An 18,274-nucleotide genomic window follows, 5' to 3' on the forward strand; every position below is an offset into this window, starting at 1 on the left:
GAACCTGTTTGTCCAGATAAGGAAACTGTGCAAGGGTTTTGTTCCCAGCCCACGGTTTTGATTAACAATCAAATGCTGCTGGTGTACTCAAGCTCACTGGGAGCTGATAAGCTCTGATTAATTGACATTAATCCAAAACATCTGACTTGTACCTCGTGTTACTCTAGCGTAACTGTACCTGGGCGAGCGTTCCCAGCCAGGGCAGGCCCGGGGGAACAGCGCCGCTCTCACCAAGTGGTGATCTATCTGGTCTAGTTAAATGTGCTTCAGTGTGCTCAGTCTCCGTTTACTTTCTCTCATCGCTACCGGTAACATCCCATGTACCATGAAAAGGGAAACGAAAGCAGAGCCCTAAGTGACGGTCTTTCTATAGGTCACACAACATTTCAGTTGCAGGATGAGAACACCAGAGTCCAGGCAGATGACGAGGACAGGGTGGGCGTCACCACCTCAGGGAGACACACGGAAACCACCTTGAGTTCTCTAAGAAGTATAAACACCCGGAGACTCCACCGTGCTACAGATCTGGGCCGTTGTAGAGCTGGGTAGGATGACGGTACTTCAAGTGGCCTACAACTAGAGAGGTGACATAAAAAGCAAGATTGGGGCGGCTGACCTGTGCAAGGGGTGTCACAGCAAGCACACTGGGGAGTCTGGGTTTCCCTCTATTTTTCTTTAAAGATTATATTGGGTAAGGGAAACAGGACTTTATTGGGCAGCAGTGTTTACTTCGAGGATTTTTTCCAAGTCAAGTTGTTGTCCTTTCGAGCGTAGCTGTGGAGGGCGCTATGCTCCAGGTCCAGTTGCTGTTGTTAGTTGCCGTTGTTAGTTGCAGGGGATACAGACCACCATCCCTTGTGGGTGTCGAACCAGCAACCTTGCGGTTGAGAGCCCACTGGCCCATGTGGGAATCGAACGGGCAGCCTTCGGCGTTAGGAGCACGGAGCTCCAACCGCCTGAGCCACGGGGCTGGGCTCTTGCCGCTATTCTTTCGTCCATTCTTGTGCCCTCACTTGAAAGGGGTTTGGTGAAGGCTGTATTCTCCGTGTGCTCTCCTCTCTGAGATGGACTAAGGGTAACAGCCGTGGCCTTCCATTCACGTGCAGACAGCTCATTTTTCAACCTCAGTGAGAACGCGGGATTCTAAGCAGCCATGACTCAGAAGTCTCCTTCAGGGAGCCCTGGAAACTCAACGGCCAGGAAGCATTTGTGCTCCTGCTTCAGACCACAGCCCTCTGTGCTCAGTGAAGTCTCGAGTCTTGGCTTGCAGCTTTTGTAAACATGAGGCAGTAGGCTCACAAAACCAGGGAGCAGGCAGGCGACACCGGCGGACCACAGGGTCAGACCTTCCAAGAGCCCTCAGACCCAGCTCTATGCCTGGTTCTCTCAATCTCTATGTGTTGCACTTAAAACTCCGGGGGACCCCAGTGCAGTTTGCCACGCTGGTTTGCTCAGTGTTCCTCAGACCCCAGAATCACGCCAATGGCCATTCTAGACAGGTTCTGTAGTTGGTGGATACTGACCCTCGGGGAGGGAAACATAACCCCCCACACACACTCCTTAGGTGTGGGCTGTGCATAGCGACTTCCTCCCACAGAGGACAGGGTCGGAAGGGCGAGGAAAACAGTAATCGTGGAGTGGAGAAACCTGACAGACACGACCTCTGCCAGGTGATTAAGGTCAACACCATCAGTGACAGGTGAGGTCGACGGCAGGCGCCTGAGAGGATGTGATGAGAAGGGCGCTGCACCTCTGTGGTCTCCCTCCCGACAACCCGCTCCCCCAGTCCAATCTGGAAAAAAACAGACAAACTCCAACAGAGGGACACTCTACAATGACCCTGACCCATTCTCCTCAAGCCTGTCAAGGTCATCAAAGCCAGAGGAGCCAAAGGAGATATGACTAAATGTCATGTGCTGCCCTGGATGGGATCCTGGGACAGAAAAAGGACGTCAGGCAAAAGAATGAGAACGTGCAGTATGGACTTGGGTTAATGAAATGTATCAATATAGGTTCGCAGGTCATCCTAATATAAGATGTTAATAACTGGGGAGCTAGATGTGGGAACTCCGTACGTCTTCTCAATTTTTCTGTGAATTTAAAACTGTTCTAAAACACGAAGTTTTTTAAAACTGCCTAACTCATCCCCACTGGGATCACCTCCTAGCTTCCTTGAGTTGCTAAGTTGACTAGTTTTTGTGCTGACTCCTGCTTGAATGTTCGGGTTATGTTACATATGAAACCTAAATACAGAGGTGTATGGGCGGCTTAAGGGGTTTTATCCCACCTTTGGCCATCTGATGGAAATTTCTGGGTCAGCTGCATGAGGAAGGGGCTGTAGGCTGCCGAGCCCTGCTCCTCCCCCAGCCCTGGACTGTGGCCATCACGCCAAGTTCAACTGTGATACATCCCTTCATCAGTGCTCTGGATCAGTTTGTAAAGCTGAAATGGAAACCCCTTCGAACAGAGGGCCACCTCCTACCTAGGTTCCCTGGCTGCAAATCCCATTACAAAAGGCCCTCCCTACTGGGCGCACTGTACTGCTGGCACCTGCCAACAGGTGACTCACTCTCCCCAGGTGCCCCTGCCCTGCAGCCACGAGGACGCCCACTGGTGTCTGGGCTGGGGTCCCGGCCAGGCAGTCCAAGCGCTGGACTCACTTCCCGCCCAGAGGGGTGGGGTCCCTGGGCTGGTGTCCCACGAGGGTCGGCCAGGTGCCCGTGGGATGGCTGAACATCGAGCCCCACCTGGGAAGCCCCCGGGTGGGTCACTGGCTGGCAGGCTCCTACCACCCGGAAGTTCCTGAAATCTACAGGGAGTTGTTGCCCCCATCCAGTTCTCCTGGAGTCTGAGCTCTGCTCCTGTCTGGCTCCGAGGGTGCCTGGGAGTGGCCAAGGACCTCCTGGCCTCCTGGAGGCGGCAATGGATGCAGCCCACAGGCCCCTGCGTGAGAGGGAAATGGATATGCTGCCCCCTCCCCACACCACCACCCTCTTCTGGTCTCTGTCCTGAGGGTGGGGACACTGCATGGTGGGGTGGGGACTGCTCCACCCAGGACCTTGCCGCTGTGCCCGGACCCCAGCTGCTGCCCATTTTTGCCCTCCCAGGAAGCCCCACCTGACCACACCTGGGGATGGCGGTGTTTGCAGGTAACCCCTGCATGGGGACCAGGCGGGGCCTGGGAGGGACTCTCAGCGGAAACCTAGCAACCGGGGCCTCCCTGTCTGTGGCGCCTGGCAACCAACCGCCAAGGCAATGCAGGTGCTGGCCCTGGACTCTGCCTTCCAGGGGATGTGGGGCCACTCCAGCTCCCTGGCAGCGGCGGGTCTCCAGGAGGGACACTGAGCACAGCGTCAGATCCTTCAGTCACACCAGGGCTGACCCTGCTGGTGGGTAGCTGAGCGGTGCTCTCTTGCAGAAAATTGACCACCAGGGTGGGAGGGTGCCTGCGGCCTCCCCTCTCCTGCTTCCCAGGATGCTGGACCCCTCTGTGGCAGATCAAATGGCCCGACTGACCCTGAAACTCTTGGAGAAGGTAAGACAGCCAGGTAGAGGGCGCAGCTTTAAAAGGCAAGACATTGTTCCTGTGAGAGCTCCTGCGTCTGAACAAATGCTCTCCTGTGGTTTTTAGCCTCATGATGAAGGGCTGGTTTCTTGTTTTTTTCTTCTGTGTTTACACAGAACTAAGTAGTTTCTTCTGGCAGTCTCTGCAGCCAGGAGGCAGTCGTGAAAGCACCCACAGGCCCAAGCACTTCCAAGGCCCCACGAAAGTCCCCCAAGGAGCTTCTGGGCTTCCTTCAGTGTTTTAGAGAAGACAGAAACAACCCCTTCTCCGCCCGTGCAAGACTGACATTCCTCAGGCTGGGCCTGGGGCTGGTGGCCTGGAGGACCTTCCTCACTCTGGTCCACCCTCCTCTGGGGGTCTGCATGGTCCTCGCAGCCCTGCACCTCCCCAGAGTCTGGTGGCCCATGCGCCGCCTTGGAGGGGCTGCAGGGGTCACCCCAGGATGGGCCCAGATCGTGGCTGCCCAGCCCAGAGCCCAGGAGGGGTGGTCAGGGATACAGCTGGCCTGGGTCCAGCTCTTCAGAAAGCTGTGTGAGGGGGCCACACATATCAGAGCATCTGCCCTTAGAGTTTAAGTTGGAACGTGTGCATTGTATGGAAGTGACACACACAGAGAGGGGACGATGACCCTTGCCATCTGTCCCACACCGTCGTCACACTGCTCTTCCTGCTCAGTCCCCTCCATCTGGGGTGCTGGTCCCTCCAGAACCCTCTGGGTTATTCCAGGAGTATGGGGCAGGTGCCATGCCTGCCCGTACCCCGCTCATACCCAGCCTGCACCTGGGGATCGAGCCCAGGTCCCCATCATAATGTCATTTCCTCACAGAAACTGCAGCAGGAACGTGAGGATGTGGAAGGGGATTCTGAGGACCCCCACCTCGTGCCAGGTAAGAGCCGGCTGCATGGGGACCCTCCTCCCGCTCAGGTCCCTCCTGGTCCTGTAACCACACAATTGCGCTTAGTCTTGCTGCTCCATCCAGAGCTGAAAGCTTTGGTTTTCATCTTTACACACGCACAGCCCAGGGACTCTGCTGAGCACAGCCTCACGTCTTCTCACCTTTAGTCTGCAAACCCCAGGACTGGGTCCATCACCCCCATTTTATAGATGAAGAAATGCAGGCCCAGGCCACCCCAGATCCCGGGCAGGTGAGGCTGGAGTTCTGACGCGTGTGCACTTTGGTGCCAGGCTTGCCCCCAGGACACAAGGACCCGCCAGACGCCGCCCTGCAGAGCGCTCTCAGAACCAGGAGGGACCTTCTGCAGAGACTCTGGGTAGGCCCGCACTGCAGCAAAACTTGGCCCTCACTCAGGCGCGTGGGGGTGGCCCTGTCTGGTCTTTCTGGTTCTCTGGGACCCGTGGGTGTGTCACTGGCGGCTGTGAGCAGCGAGCCTTGGCTGGCACCTGGGTCCCACAGAGGCTTACTGTCTGCGGGCTGGGCTGACAAGCAGTGCGGGACCAAGAGCCGTGCTTCCACACACACGCGGGGGTGGAATGCCGCACATGGCTCGCCTCCTACCAGAACTGGGAGTTGAGGCGGCCGGGCGTGGCCCAGGACCAGTCCGGGCCACGTGCTGGGTCCACCGACCCTGTGATGAGTCTGCGACTCTATAGCCAAGGCGACTCCGAGGTGGCTGGAACCTGCAACTGCTTTGCAGCATTTGGTAAATTTCAAGAGCAGTGTTATTGTCACGTGTGCCCCGCATGAGGCGCCACACCCCTCTGCCACTCTGGTTGCCTTGCAGGAACAACAGCTCGTGGACAAGCTCCTTCGCACCTGGAGGGGGCCGAGCACAGCAGCCCGCGGGCCAGTGCTGTCCCCACAGCTGCCCCCATGGAGCTATGGCACCACCTTGCAGCCCCCACCGGCCCCAGAGCTGCCGCTTCAGGTCATCCAACACCAGGTAGGTCTCCCTCCCAAGTGCCCACAGAGACCCATCGAGCAGGTCTTTCTTGGCGACCTCAGCAGCTTTGTGACAGTGGTCTGAAGAGGGCTGTTGACTCATAGCCAACAGGGTGCAGCTACTGCATCTACTGCCCTCAGGGGACCTTGGTGGCTCATCTCTGCCAGTCCTGCAGGCCCCTGAGACAGGACTTTGGGGAGGGCCAGCCTCTTCCCCTCCTTACAGATGGGAGGCTGGGGTCTGGCCCCAGGTCCTAACCGTTGCTCTAGGAGTAGAAGTATTAGGGAAATTCAGCCTCAGGAGGACCCTGGATTGGGGAAAGATGTGTGTCAACTCTTTTTCAAAACTTCATAATGAAGCTTAACGAAAAAAGGTAAAAGAGTTCCAGTTTTGAGAACCTTGTACGTTTTTTTCGTCATCTGGGTTGCAAACAGTAGCAAGTAGCCGTGGCTTTCTTAAGAGAAAGGGATTGTATCGGAGGCCAGCTGGGTGCCCAGAGGAGGGACGCAGCTGTGGCACAGCGGGACCTGGAGAGATCAGTGTGACGGGGGAGAAGACAGGGCCCATGAGGTGGGCAGGCCAAGCTGAGAAGGTTCTGCACTGGCCGGCCAGGCTGGGTCTGGGACCCAGAGGGCACTAGTTCTTGGAGAGAGGATGCTGGCAGCACATGGTGGGCGGTGTCAGAGGGATCCATGCTCACGGGGCCCCAGAGCCCCCTTTGCCCCAGGCTGTCTCCCAGCCCACGCCCTCTGGTCTTCACCTGGAACCCCTTCCAGCTGGGAGTGTGGGCTGTCCGTGCAGGAGGCTCCCTCAGCCCCAAGCATGGTCACACTTCCTGTCCTTGACCAGGGCCTGGCCGTGTTTGCAAGTTTCTGTCTCAGGCCCAGTGACACGAGGAGGGCACGCAGGGCCCTTGGTCACTGGATTTCTAGAGGCTGGACTCAGCAAGGACAGGCACAGAGTGCCCAGAGGGCCTCCTTGGTCCATGCCAGGGGGCAATGATGGCTGTGGCCAAAGCTGGCCAGTCGTCTGTGTTTGCACAACCGGCAAGCTAAGCATGCTGCTACATTTTAAGTGTTTGGGGGGAAAAATCAAAAGAATAATAGTTTGGACACACAAAAACGATATGAAATGAAGCCTCAGTGTTCATCCGTAGTCTCCGTGGACCAGCCTCTTTAGTTGATGTGTCTGTGGCAAGCAGCTGCCCGGAGCCCAGATGGCCACTGTCTGGCCCTCCATAGAGAAAGCTTGCCCCCCACGGCTGGTGGTGCCGCCTATAAACTGAGATGGAAGACTGGGGGTCAGGCCTTGAACAGCAGGGGGAAAGGGAAGGAGGATTGACACCAAACGGGTTCCTGGGGCCCGCTCAGCACCCAGTGCATGCTGGGAATTGTCGAGCTTTTATTTTGACTTGAGAGAAGCCAGAGGTTATTTTCATGACGGGGTCATTGGGTGCCTCTATTGAAGCAGAATGAATGAAGCCAAGGATTAGCGTAGCCAGCTGAAGCCAGGAAATGTGGGAAACATGAAAAATACCACATATGCGTTAGCTCAGGTGCTATAACAAAGTGCCACGATGGGCGGCTTACACAACAGAAGTGTGTCTCACAGTTCTGGAGGCTGGAAATCCAAGATCAAGGTGCTGGCCGATCTGGTTCCTGGAGGGGATTTTCTTCCCGGCTTGCGATGCCGCTTCTCACAGTCCCCACATAACAGAGAGCTCTGCTGTCTCTCCTCATAAGGGCACCAGTCCTGTTGGATCAGGACCCCACCCTTATGACCTCATTTAACCTTTGTCACGTCTTTACAGGCCCTGTCTCCAAATACAGTCACATTGGAGGTTAGAGCTTCAACAGATGATGGGGGCGGGGGGGGGGCTTACACAAACATTCAGTCCATAACATACCTTCTCCTAAGTGATGGTTACCTATTCAGCCATCGATTCAACCTCTAGGGTTAAGCATTTAAAGTTACCCTTGGATGGATGGATAGACAAATGGAAGTGTGGATGGGTGGATGGGGGTGGGGTAGGTGGATAAATGGTGGAAGGAAGGAAGGAAGGAAGGAAAGAAGGAAGGAAGGAAGGAAGGGTAAATGATGGATGGATGGGGGGATGGGCTGGGGGTGGGTGGGTGGGTGCCTGCTGCAGGATACTACAAGGACACATTCAGGTAGCTAACCACCTGGCTCTTCATAGATCCCCCAGCCTCCTACCACCATCATTCAGCAGCTACCTCAGCAGCCACTCACTGCACAGATTCCCCCTGCCCAGGCCTTCCCCACAGAAAGGTCAGGAAGTATTAAGGAAGGTAAGTGTTCCATATTAATACTGTATGGGCTTATGAAATTCTCTGCTCAAGGAAAAATAGTTGTAAGCAGCATGGTCATTAAGGGTCAGCTTTGGCTGCTCGACTGAAGTTACGTGTCCCCAACATGAAAACAGCTTGAACTTTGAGAAAGGCTTGCAGCACTAGCTCTACAAAAACCGCGGTTAAATTGCTTCTTCTTTTTAAATAACTTTTGAATACTTGACTTTTAAAATAGCTTTATTGGATGGCATAGAGTAACTCGCACATATTAAAATGTACAATCTGATAAGTTTTGACATGTGCACACACCCATGAGCCATCACTACAAGAGAGGGAACAAAGCACCAACTCGAACGCTCCCTCAGCCTTTTTCACTCCTCCTTTCTGCCCCCACAGGCAACTGCAGATCAGCTCCTCACTGTGTGTGCGCTTGCATTTTCTAGACTTTTATGTGCAGGGAATCACACAGGATGAACCCTTTTGTATGTTCACTCGGCGCGATGGTTTTAAGAGGCATGACCGCAGCTGTGTCCCTTGGCACCGCCAAACCAGTTTCTGGGTCCTTCTGCCAACTGTTGGCGGACAGTTGGGATGTTTGCAGGTTTTTGTTATCACCCACAAAGCTGCCATGGTCGTTCAGGCCTGAGTCTCCCTGCAACGTGTCCGCATCTCTCCTGGTGAACATGGGAGTGGAGCGGCTGAAAGGCGGGCAGTGTGTCCCCACTCCCACAGAGCCTATACCACTGTGCCCCGCCAGCCGGAGGCTCCAGTCCCTGCATGTCCTCAACTGGCCGATTGAATGGGGGCGGTGGGCACTCACTGCCGCTTCAATCGGCGTTTCCCTAGTGACTGACAGTGCTGGGGCCAAGGGCACACAGACCGTGTGTAGGGTCGTCTGACCAGTTGTGTCCCAGTGACTGCAGCTCACCTGTTGAGTCAGTGCTGCATGAGCCATTTCGGGTCCCACAGCTCACGCCGTGTCCACACCAAGGCGCGTGGTGGTGCCGGGGGCAGAGCCGGCACTCTTAACGGGGCAGCCCTGCCAGTGTGTCCCTGTTACCCCTTGTTGGTCTTTCCAGATGAACTTTAGTGACATCTGTTAGGTTCCAGAGGCAAACTGAGCAATCCGGGTGTGTGTGTGTGTGTACATATGTGTGCTTGTATGTGTGTGTGCATTCACACATGCTTGTATGTGTACATGTGTGCTTATGTGATTTTGCACGTATGTATGCTTATGTGTCTTTGTGTACATGTGCGCTTGTGTATGTGTGTGCACGTGTTTGTATGTGTACATGTGCTTATATGTGTTTGTGTGCATGTGCTTATGTTTACAGTGTGTGCACACGCGTGTGCTTGTGTGTGCACATGTGCTTGTGTGTTTGTGCATGTACATATGCTCGTGTCTGTCCATGTATGCATGTACGTGCATGCTTGTGCTTGTGTTTGTATGTGTACATGTGCCCTTACATGTGGTTTGTGTGCATGTGCATGCACTTATGTGTTTGTGTGTACATGTGTGTGCTTATGTGTGCACGTACATGTGCTAATGTGTGTTTGTGTACATGTGTGCTTGTATGTGTTTGTGTGTGCAAAGGCTCATGTACCTTAAAAGAGAAAACGTGGTATTTAAAAATCACTGGTAAAAATGGAATGTTCCATATGTAGCTAGCTATTTAGAAAAAGTGAAGTCAAATTCGTGCTCCTTATTCCAGAATGAATCCAACTGGTCAAATATTTGAATGTAAAAGTGTGAACTCTCAGAAGAACTGTGACCGCACTCTGGAGAACTGTTGGGCCGCTGGCTATAAAGTCAAACACAGTGTCCTGTGCCACCTCCTCGCCCACCAACAGGGGACTTGGGACACGGTGGCTCCCTGCTCACTTGAGCTACTCGTCACTGTTACCCTTTCAGTCCCGCCTGTTAGAACAATTTCACAGAAATACACATGATATAATTCCACACAGGAAACATTGTTAGAATTTATCTCACCCTTTTCTATATCTTGGGCCATCCTTCTGGAATCATTTTCTACCATCTTGAAATCTTTCATAAGTTTCTTTATAACAGGATACTGAATCTCCCGTGGTGTTTACTTTCTTGCAAATGTTCCATTTCCTCCCCCTTTAAAAAAAAAAACTTTTAAATATATGTATTTAAGTGTGTTTTTCCAGGACCCATCAGCTCCAAGTCAAGTAGTTGTTTCAATCTAGTTGTGGAACGCCCAGGTCACTGGCCCATGCGGGGATCGAACCGGCAACCTTGGTGTTTATGAACATTGTGCTCTATCCAAGTGAGCCATCCAGCCGCCCTCTCCCTTTGTTCTTAAACACTAGTTTTGCTGCATATTCAAATCTAGGTGGATACCTATTACCTCTGGACAGGTCCGAAAGACCCTTGTGATTACCCTGGGCCCACCCAGATAATCCAGGATAATCTCCCCATCTCAAGATTCCCTTTTAAAAATTAATTAAGTTAAAATATTGTGGTAAAAACACACAAAATTTAGCATCTTAATCATGTCTGAGTGGTGATAACTATATCCACTTTTTTAAATTCAATGTTTATTGCGGAACAGTGTGTTTCTCCAGGGCCCATCAGCTCCAAGTGAAGTCATTGTCCTTCAATCGTTGTGTGTGGGGGGGGTGCAGCTCAGCTCCAAGTCCAGTCGCCGTTTTCAATCTTTAGTTGCAGGGGGCGCAGCCCACCATCTCATGCTGGAATGGAACCCGCAACCTTGTTGTTGAGAGCTCACGCTCTAACCAACTGAGCCATCCCGACACCCCGTGATAACTGTATTCAAATGCACCCCAGATCTGGGCCAGCCTGGTGGCTCAGGCAGTTAGAGCTCCATGCTCCTACCTCCGAAGGCTGCTGGTTCGATTCCCACATGGGCCAGTGGGCTCTCAACAACAAGGTTGCCAGTTTGATTCCTCGAGTCCCGCAAGGGATGGTGGACTGTGCCCCCTGCAACTAAGATTGAACAGGCACCTTGAGCTGAGCTGCCACTGAGCTCCCTGATGGCTCAGTTGGTTGGAGCACATCCTCTCAACCACAAGGTTGCCGGTTCGACTCCTGCAAGGGATGGTGGGCAGCGCCCCCTGCAACTAACAACAGCAACTGGACCTGGAGCTGAGCTGCGCCCTCCACAACTAAGACTGAAAGGACAACAGCTTGAAGCTGAACAGCACTCTCTACAACTAAGATTGAAAGGACAACGACTTGACTTGGAAAAAAGTCCTGGAAGTACACACTGTTCCCCAATAAAGTCCTCTTCCCCTTTCCCCAATAAAATCTTTTAAAAAAAAAAAAAGCGCAACAGATCTTTAGAACTTCCCATCTTCCCAAACTGAACCTTGGTCCCCATTAAACACTACCCCCCACTATCTCCCCCAGCACTGGCACCACTATTTCCTGTCTCTGGATCTGACTCCTCGGGGACCTCCTATGAGGGGACTCATAGTGTTTGTCCTTCTGTCTGGCTCGTCACAGTGTAATGTCCTCAGGGTTCCTGCATGTTGCAGCAGGTGTCAGAATGTCCTCTTTCTTAAGGCTGAATCACATTCCACTGCGTGGACGGACCATGTTTTGCTTGTCGGTCCATCCGTCCATGGGGACTGGGGCTGCTTTCATCCATCCCAAGATTCTTGACTTAATCACACCTGCAAGGTCCCCTTTCCCTGTTACAAAACACGGTAACAGGTCCTGGGGGTTGGGATGTGGCTGTCGCTGGGGTCACCGCTCAGCCACCACACTATCCAATCACATTGGGATCCCACAGGTTGTAGGCCTATTCTTTTTGGGGTTGGGTGTTCCAGTTCTTTCCAGCGGGAGGGCCACTCCAGCAGAGCTGACGCACACGTGGGGCTCGTGCCCAGGAATGAGACGTCCCGTTGTCACGACACAGAAGGAAGGGAGAATTTCAGGTGCCCACAGCACTTCTCCAACGCTGGGTGTTCTTCCATTTTCACCAGCTTGGTGGGTATGTCATGGTAGCTCGCTCTGTTCTTGATTGGCATTTCACCGTTTCATATATTTATTGGCCATCTGAATATCCTTTTTTGTGACGCGTCGTTCAAGCATCTTGCCCGTTTGTCCCTCAGGCTGCCTGCCGCTCGTTGATTTCTAGGAATTCTTTATACATCCCACGGTGGATGCCTTTATGATCCATGTACTGCAAATATCAAGTCCTTTCTGTGGCCTGCCCTCTACCACTTCACGGTGTCTTTGGATGAACAGAAGTGAATTTTAAGACAGCTCAGTTTTCAGGCTTTTCCTTATGGCTGGTGCTTCTGGTGTCCTGTTTAAGAAGTCCTGACCTGCTCCAGGTCGTGTCTTCTCCTATGGATGTGTTGACCTTTCCCATTCGGAGTTACAATCCATCTGGAGATTTGTGTGTGCTGTGGCTTACGGATCAATGTTATTGTTTTGCCATGGACGTTAGTTTGACCCTGTGCCATTTACTGAAGACTCTGTCCCACTGTACTGATGTGTCCCTTTGTCATGAGGCAGTAGGGAATGGCATGGGTCCATTTCCGTGTCCTCTGGTCGTCTCCATATTCTCACACCTGACTGTCAGTGGGAGTCCTGCGGGCCTGACTGGAGATGCGTCCTCCTCAGAGGGCTCCCGCTGCTGCCAGTGGTGGGGGCAGCCCCAGGCCCACGTGGGTGTCCTCGAGGGTCTCCCCAGGTGGGCTGTAAGACTCAGCCTCCCGACTCTTGTCTTGCAGGGCCCGTCCCCACAGCTGTGGTGCTGCAGGAGTCTGGCTATGGGCCCCTAGCCCCATAACTCCCCAGCCCTGTGGCAAAATCCGTCAGTCAGGGCTCTCCAGAGAAAAAGAACCGACAGGATATGTACACAGAAAGAAAGATGTGTTTTAAGGAACTGGCCCGTGCTGTTATGGAGGCCTGGCTAGTCCAACATCTGCAGATGGGCTGAGCGGCCGGAGACCCAGGGAAGCATTGTGGCTGAGTGTGGAGGCTGTCTGCTGGCGTGTCCTATCTTGTTGGAGCCCCTGGTCCTAGGCCTCCAGGCTCCTGTTTGTGTGACTGCGCCTAGGGGACCTACCTTCGTTTGGTGAGGCTGGCAGAGCCTCGAGGAAATGCCTAATTTCCAGGGCCTGGTTGCTGTGGAAAGGACCCATGTTTACCTCTCACACCTACAAAATTTACGTCATGGTATCCAGAGTTGGTGAATGTCTTAGTTTCCTGGGGCTGCCATACAAAGCGCCACAAGCTTGAAACAGCAGAAATCTACCCTACCAGCCTGCAAGGCAGAAGTCCAAAATCAAGGTGTTGCAGGGCTGCACTCCTTCCAGGGCTCGGTCTTCCTGCCTCTTCCAGCAGTGGCTCCAGGTGGTTCTAGGCGTCCTGGGCTTGTGGCTGCATCACTCCAGTGTCTGCCTGGTCATCACATGGCCTCTTCTATGTGTCTCCCCTTCTGTCTCCATGTCCCTTTGCCTCTCTCTTATCAGGACACTTGTCATTGGATTGGGGGCCCACCCGGAGAACCCAGGCCCTTAATCATACCTGCCAAAACTCTTTTCCCAAATAAGGCCATGTTCTGAGGGCTTGGGGGTAGGACGTGGACACACATTTCGGGTGCCACAATGCAGCCCAGGTGGACCTGAGGCATCTGCTAGTAGGAAGGCAAAGTGGAGGTCATTGTCCAGAGCCCAGCTGGGCCCGTCCACACACTGCACAGCATACACACCATCTGACCTGGAAGTTTCACGTCTGGGGAGTTGTCCCCAGACGGGTGGGAGGCACAGACCCCTGAGCCGGTGGCTCTGAGGCTCGTGATACACTACATCTGTTTCTACGCGCTGTCTGGAAGCTCTGTTCTCAGGCGAGGCCCCGCCAGGCGGAGCAGGCGGTGAGTGACAGAGCCCCACCCCTTTCAGACATGGTGGAGATGATGCTGCTGCAGACGGCACAGATGCACCAGGTCATCATGCAAAGCCTGATGCTCCAAGCCCTGCCCCCATCGGCGATGGCACCCTCTCAGGGACCGCAGGCCACACCCCAGAACCCCACCCTGCAGGTAGGCTCAGCCTGGAGCAGACACCAGGCAAAGGAGGCCACCCAAGTCAACACCCCAGTACCTGGGCGGCTTCTCTTCTGGAATCTGTGCATGTGTGTAACTCTGCAAAGCACAGTTTGGGCTCTGGGGGTCTGTGATGAGCTGTGAAGCCTCCCAGTGCACCCGTTCCCCCAGATGAGGACGGGGTCGTGCAGTCTGGGGTCCAGAAACCTGCCACCTTGGGCCAGGCTGTCCCAACGCTCCCGTCCCCTCCGGCTCCGGCCCCGCCCACCCGGTCTCCGGCTCCGCCCACTCCGGGCTCCCGTCCCGCCCCTAGTCCCGAACCAGGCGGAGGGACAGGCCAGCCGCAGCGCCTTGTCGCGTTGAAATGGGCCGCTGTGTGTGCCGATCTCCCGCAGCGGGCTCACGCCGCCGTCCCGCGAGCTGAGAAGCGGAAGCCGCCGTCCGTGCACCACCACCATCACCACCCCGCGCCCGCAGCCCCGCTGCAGGCCGTCCCTGCGCCCGGCTCACCTGCGCCTTACTCCGTGTGGTCCCCGGTGGTCCCGGCCACCGCCCTCCCGCCGGCCGCCAGCTTCCTGCCCACCGTGCGCCACGTGACCGGCCCTCCAGCCGCTGCCCTGAGCGCGTAGGTCCTGGCGGGGCCCAAGGCCAGCTTGCTGTGGGCTGCGGGAGGACCCCAGGCCTGGATCGCCCCTCCCACCCCTGCTGAGAAGCCAGTGGACGTCCGGTCTTTGTCAGGCCCGCGGGCTGCAGCAGGGAACCTGGAAAGGACCCCACGGCGCCCTCCCGGGGAGCCGCCCGCTGCTTGGGTCATTTGTTCAGCCCAGCAGCGGGGCTCTGGGAGTGTCCAGTACAAGCACTGTGGGCGAGGGCCCCAAGCCAACCTGGCAGCAGGAGCCAGCCCCGACAGTAACGACACCCAGACATCTTGCCTTTCCTTTAGGGTGGCATCCGACGGCGTCCTGCCCGCTCAGGTTCCGGGCCTGTGAGCCCCACGATGGCCGGCCGCTCCTTGTCCTCCCAGCAGAGGCGCCCCGGAAAACCAGGCGGAAGCCCGGCAGTCGTCCCTGGCGGGGGACTCGGAGGGTCTTAAGGAAACGGGGATTTCGTTAGGAAAGATGCCCTGGAGCCACAGAAGGAAAGATCCATAGATTTAGCCACATAAGAATATAAACCTTCCTGCGGGAAAAGTACCCTAACCAGTCAAATAGACTGAACACTGGGATATCTGCTGTCCACACGGGTGGCAGTGCTGAGGGGCAGAAGGAGCAGCTGCAGAGCGTGAGCTGGTGTCCGGTGAGGAAAGCGCTGCTGTGTGGCTGGACCCACATGCCAGCCCGTCTGCTCTGGAGATGAACGGGCAGAAACTGCACACGGCCACCAGACTCTGTTCCGTTTGCTCTTCTGCTTCTCTTGGAAGTACCAAAATGAATACGTCACCTTTACTCTCTTTGGTACGTTCTTTTCTTGGTGGATTTATGTCCTCTTGCTGTTTTAGTACTGTCTTCATGTAAGTGTCATTTAAGTATCATGACTGTTTTCATGGCCCCTTTGGGGCAACCGATCTGGTTCCGTACAAGTAGGAGCCCTGTCTTCGCATCCATGGACCGTCGCGGGTTCTCCCGAAGGCTTGTAAGAGGAAGCCGGGCGCCCTTCGAGCTGCCTTCTCACTGCACACAGACTCCCTCCGGGCTGCCCAGGCGGTCCGTGCCCACCGGTGGGCTGGGCCACGTCTCTCGATGAACAAAAGTCTGACCTGATTCCTTATTTTCACATTAACTTTTTCTGATATGGTTTTCTCTTTGGCTTTATTTATCAACATTATGAAAACTCAGCTCAGTGCACCTTCTGTGTAGGAAAATCCCAGCTCTTCCCTTGCGTGTTTCTTCCCCGTGAATGTCCTTCACTCTCACAAGGACACTTCCCTTGTGGGGAGGCTGCTGCTCCCCACAACCACAGGCGGGTCTCCAACTCCTGCCGGTTCCTACAGCTCAATCAAGTCCTGACACCGTCTACCCCCGGAGTGTGGCGGGTCCCACAGGTGTGGGCTCAGTCCCACAATCGGCCCTGTCCCCTCATTTGTGATGCCAATCACAAGTCCACATGGTCACCTGTGCTTCTGACCCGCCGGCTCTAGACCAGAGGTCCCCATGAGCCCTCCTCGGTTCCTTTACCTGGAACAGCACACAGAGCTCAGGGATACCCTGATATTTTCCAGTTTATTCAAGGACGTGATGAAGGACACAGATGACGAGGCAGATGAAGAAACCCACTGCCGTCGTCTGGGAGGCTCCCGAGCACAGGGGCTTCCGTCCCGTGGAGTTAGGTGTACGCCCACCAGAGGCTCCCGAGCCCCAGACTGTTGGGATGTTACGGAGGCTTCCTCTCGTAGGCATGATGGACCATCACCTCCATCGCCAGCCCCTCTGCCCTCTGGAGGGTGGGGGCCGGGCTGGGACTTCCCAGCTTCTAATCACCCCCATCCAGGAGTCACCCAGCGTCACCTCACTAGGTGACTGTCATGCAGGAAGTTCCATGGGATTTTGGAGCTCAGGTGTCAGGAACTGGGGGCAGAGACGAATAGAAGTATGTGTTTTCTCTATTAGCTCACACACGGCCTTGCTGGGTCAGCAGGTTGAAGGAAACATGGACCTGCACCCAGGAGTGTTGGATGCTGTGGAGCCCAGGATGGGGCACCGCGGGCTGGGCCACCCCTGAGGGGGGCACGGGCGAAGGTACTCTAGACGTGGTCCCCCTTGGTCCCCGTCGAGCCAGCCTGGGGAAGCTGAAGAGGTCTGAGCGGGCCCCAGAAGCCGGATGGGTTTGCCTGGGAAGAGGTCGTGGGTCAGGTGCTTGGAGGTGGTGGTTGGGGCTTTGCAGGACGTGATGTTGTGACGTGAGAAATATGTATTTGGTCTTCGTCCTAGTTCCTGGCACAGAGCTCCCAGAACCCTGTAATTCCCAGGTGATGGGGTGAGAGGAGCCCCTTCTAGCCACACCCGACGTTATTCTAATGAGGGGACCTGGGCCCCTGTAGAGCTTAGGGATAAAGCTGGTCGCCAGGGGAACCAACCTGGGATGAGAGGGCTGGGCCTTTCCCCCCACCCCCAACCTTAGGGGTGACTGACTCTCTCGTGCCTGGGTGATGGGACCCTAAGCCATGGGGCTGGTGAAGCTTCTGGGGGCGTGGGTGATGCACCGGCTCTAAGAGCATGAGCTCCTGTACCCCGGCCCCCCCCACGTCACCCAAGGGACCCTTCATCTGGCTGTTATTCGTGTCCGTGGTCACGTGTGGGGGTTTGCCCGAGTTCTGTGAGCCATTCCAATTATTGAACCAGAGGAGGGGTCGTCTGAACCCGAATTGTAGCAAAGTTGGTCAGAAGTGGGGGGGTCTGGTGAGTCTGAGGCCTTAACTTGTGGGGTCTGCATAAGCTCCTGTTGTGAGTAGTTTTCTCTGAATGGCTGAGCGCTTGGACCCGTGGTGAGGGGGTTCTGGGGGCTCCTACACTGTGCCCCTGTGTGCCGTGACGGCAGTGACGCAGAGTCCAAGACCCGTGAAGCGAGAAGCACCGCGCAGGTGGCTGGAGCCTCAGCACACTCCGCCGTCCATGGATCTATGGGGGCTGGGTCTGCATACGTACAGGACATAAGGGGCTCAGGGAGCAAGCGCCTCCTGGAGCAGGAGGGGCCTGTCGGGGAGACACTGGGTCTGCAGGACACTCTGGAACCAAGGACCTGGGGGCACAAGTGAACAGTGGAACGAAATAGAGCCAAGACAGCTCCACGCCTGGTGGCAGACGACAGCTGCTGATGGACAGTGGGCTGGCTTTTCTGCTATCAAGTCAGAAGGACACTTGACCACATTCTGTATTTTCAGAGGTACATAGAAATCTCTGAATCAGGAAAAACCAATAGGAAAATGGCACAGCCCTGAGCAGTCACCTCACAGCAGAGGGTCACTGGTGACAGGAGAAACGCAGGACGGCCGCGGTGCTCGCACTGACACCCATCCACGAGGAGGGGTTGGTGTGCCCAAGTCGGGGTCTGGACCCTGAGGTCATGCTACGGGCTGTGGGGGCACAAGTGACCAGAAAGAAGTATTGGGCATCACCTGGTAAAGCTGGACCTCCCGCCCCTGGCCCCTCAGCACCCGGCCTGTGTCCGGATGGGACAGGACCACCAAGTCTCAGGACCCCTTCAGTCTCAGAAAGGATTCGCAGCCAAGAGCTCTGTGGCTCTCTACGTTGACTTTACACTGAGAACAAACTTAGCTGCCAAGCAGGCCACGTGTAGCCAGTGGTGACTCAGGAGGGCCACAGGCCCAAGTCCCTGTCCCCTAGAGCCCGGGATCCACAGCCAGGCTGAGACAGGACACAAATCTGGTGGGAAAAGCGTTGTCATGTCTCTAAAATTGACTCGTGGGGAAACCAAGTCCTCAGCATCGTGGCATCCCC

At 55.3% G+C, this 18,274-nt stretch overlaps 1 protein-coding gene across 1 annotated transcript; it reads left to right on the forward strand.

The window, feature by feature from the left end:
- Positions 1-3,131: 3,131 nt before the first annotated feature.
- Positions 3,132-15,101, forward strand: LOC117012113 (uncharacterized protein C21orf58-like). Its single transcript, XM_033088042.1, has 8 exons — positions 3,132-3,535; positions 4,392-4,452; positions 4,752-4,837; positions 5,309-5,467; positions 7,665-7,776; positions 13,678-13,788; positions 14,226-14,445; positions 14,764-15,101. The coding sequence occupies exons 1-8, from the start codon at positions 3,476-3,478 to the stop codon at positions 14,807-14,809; spliced, it is 855 nt and encodes a 284-aa protein (XP_032943933.1). The 5' UTR covers positions 3,132-3,475; the 3' UTR covers positions 14,810-15,101.
- The last annotated feature ends 3,173 nt before the right edge of the window (positions 15,102-18,274 follow it).

This window comes from Rhinolophus ferrumequinum, chromosome 2, assembly GCF_004115265.2.
Source record: "Rhinolophus ferrumequinum isolate MPI-CBG mRhiFer1 chromosome 2, mRhiFer1_v1.p, whole genome shotgun sequence".
Lineage (NCBI taxonomy): Eukaryota > Metazoa > Chordata > Mammalia > Chiroptera > Rhinolophidae > Rhinolophus > Rhinolophus ferrumequinum.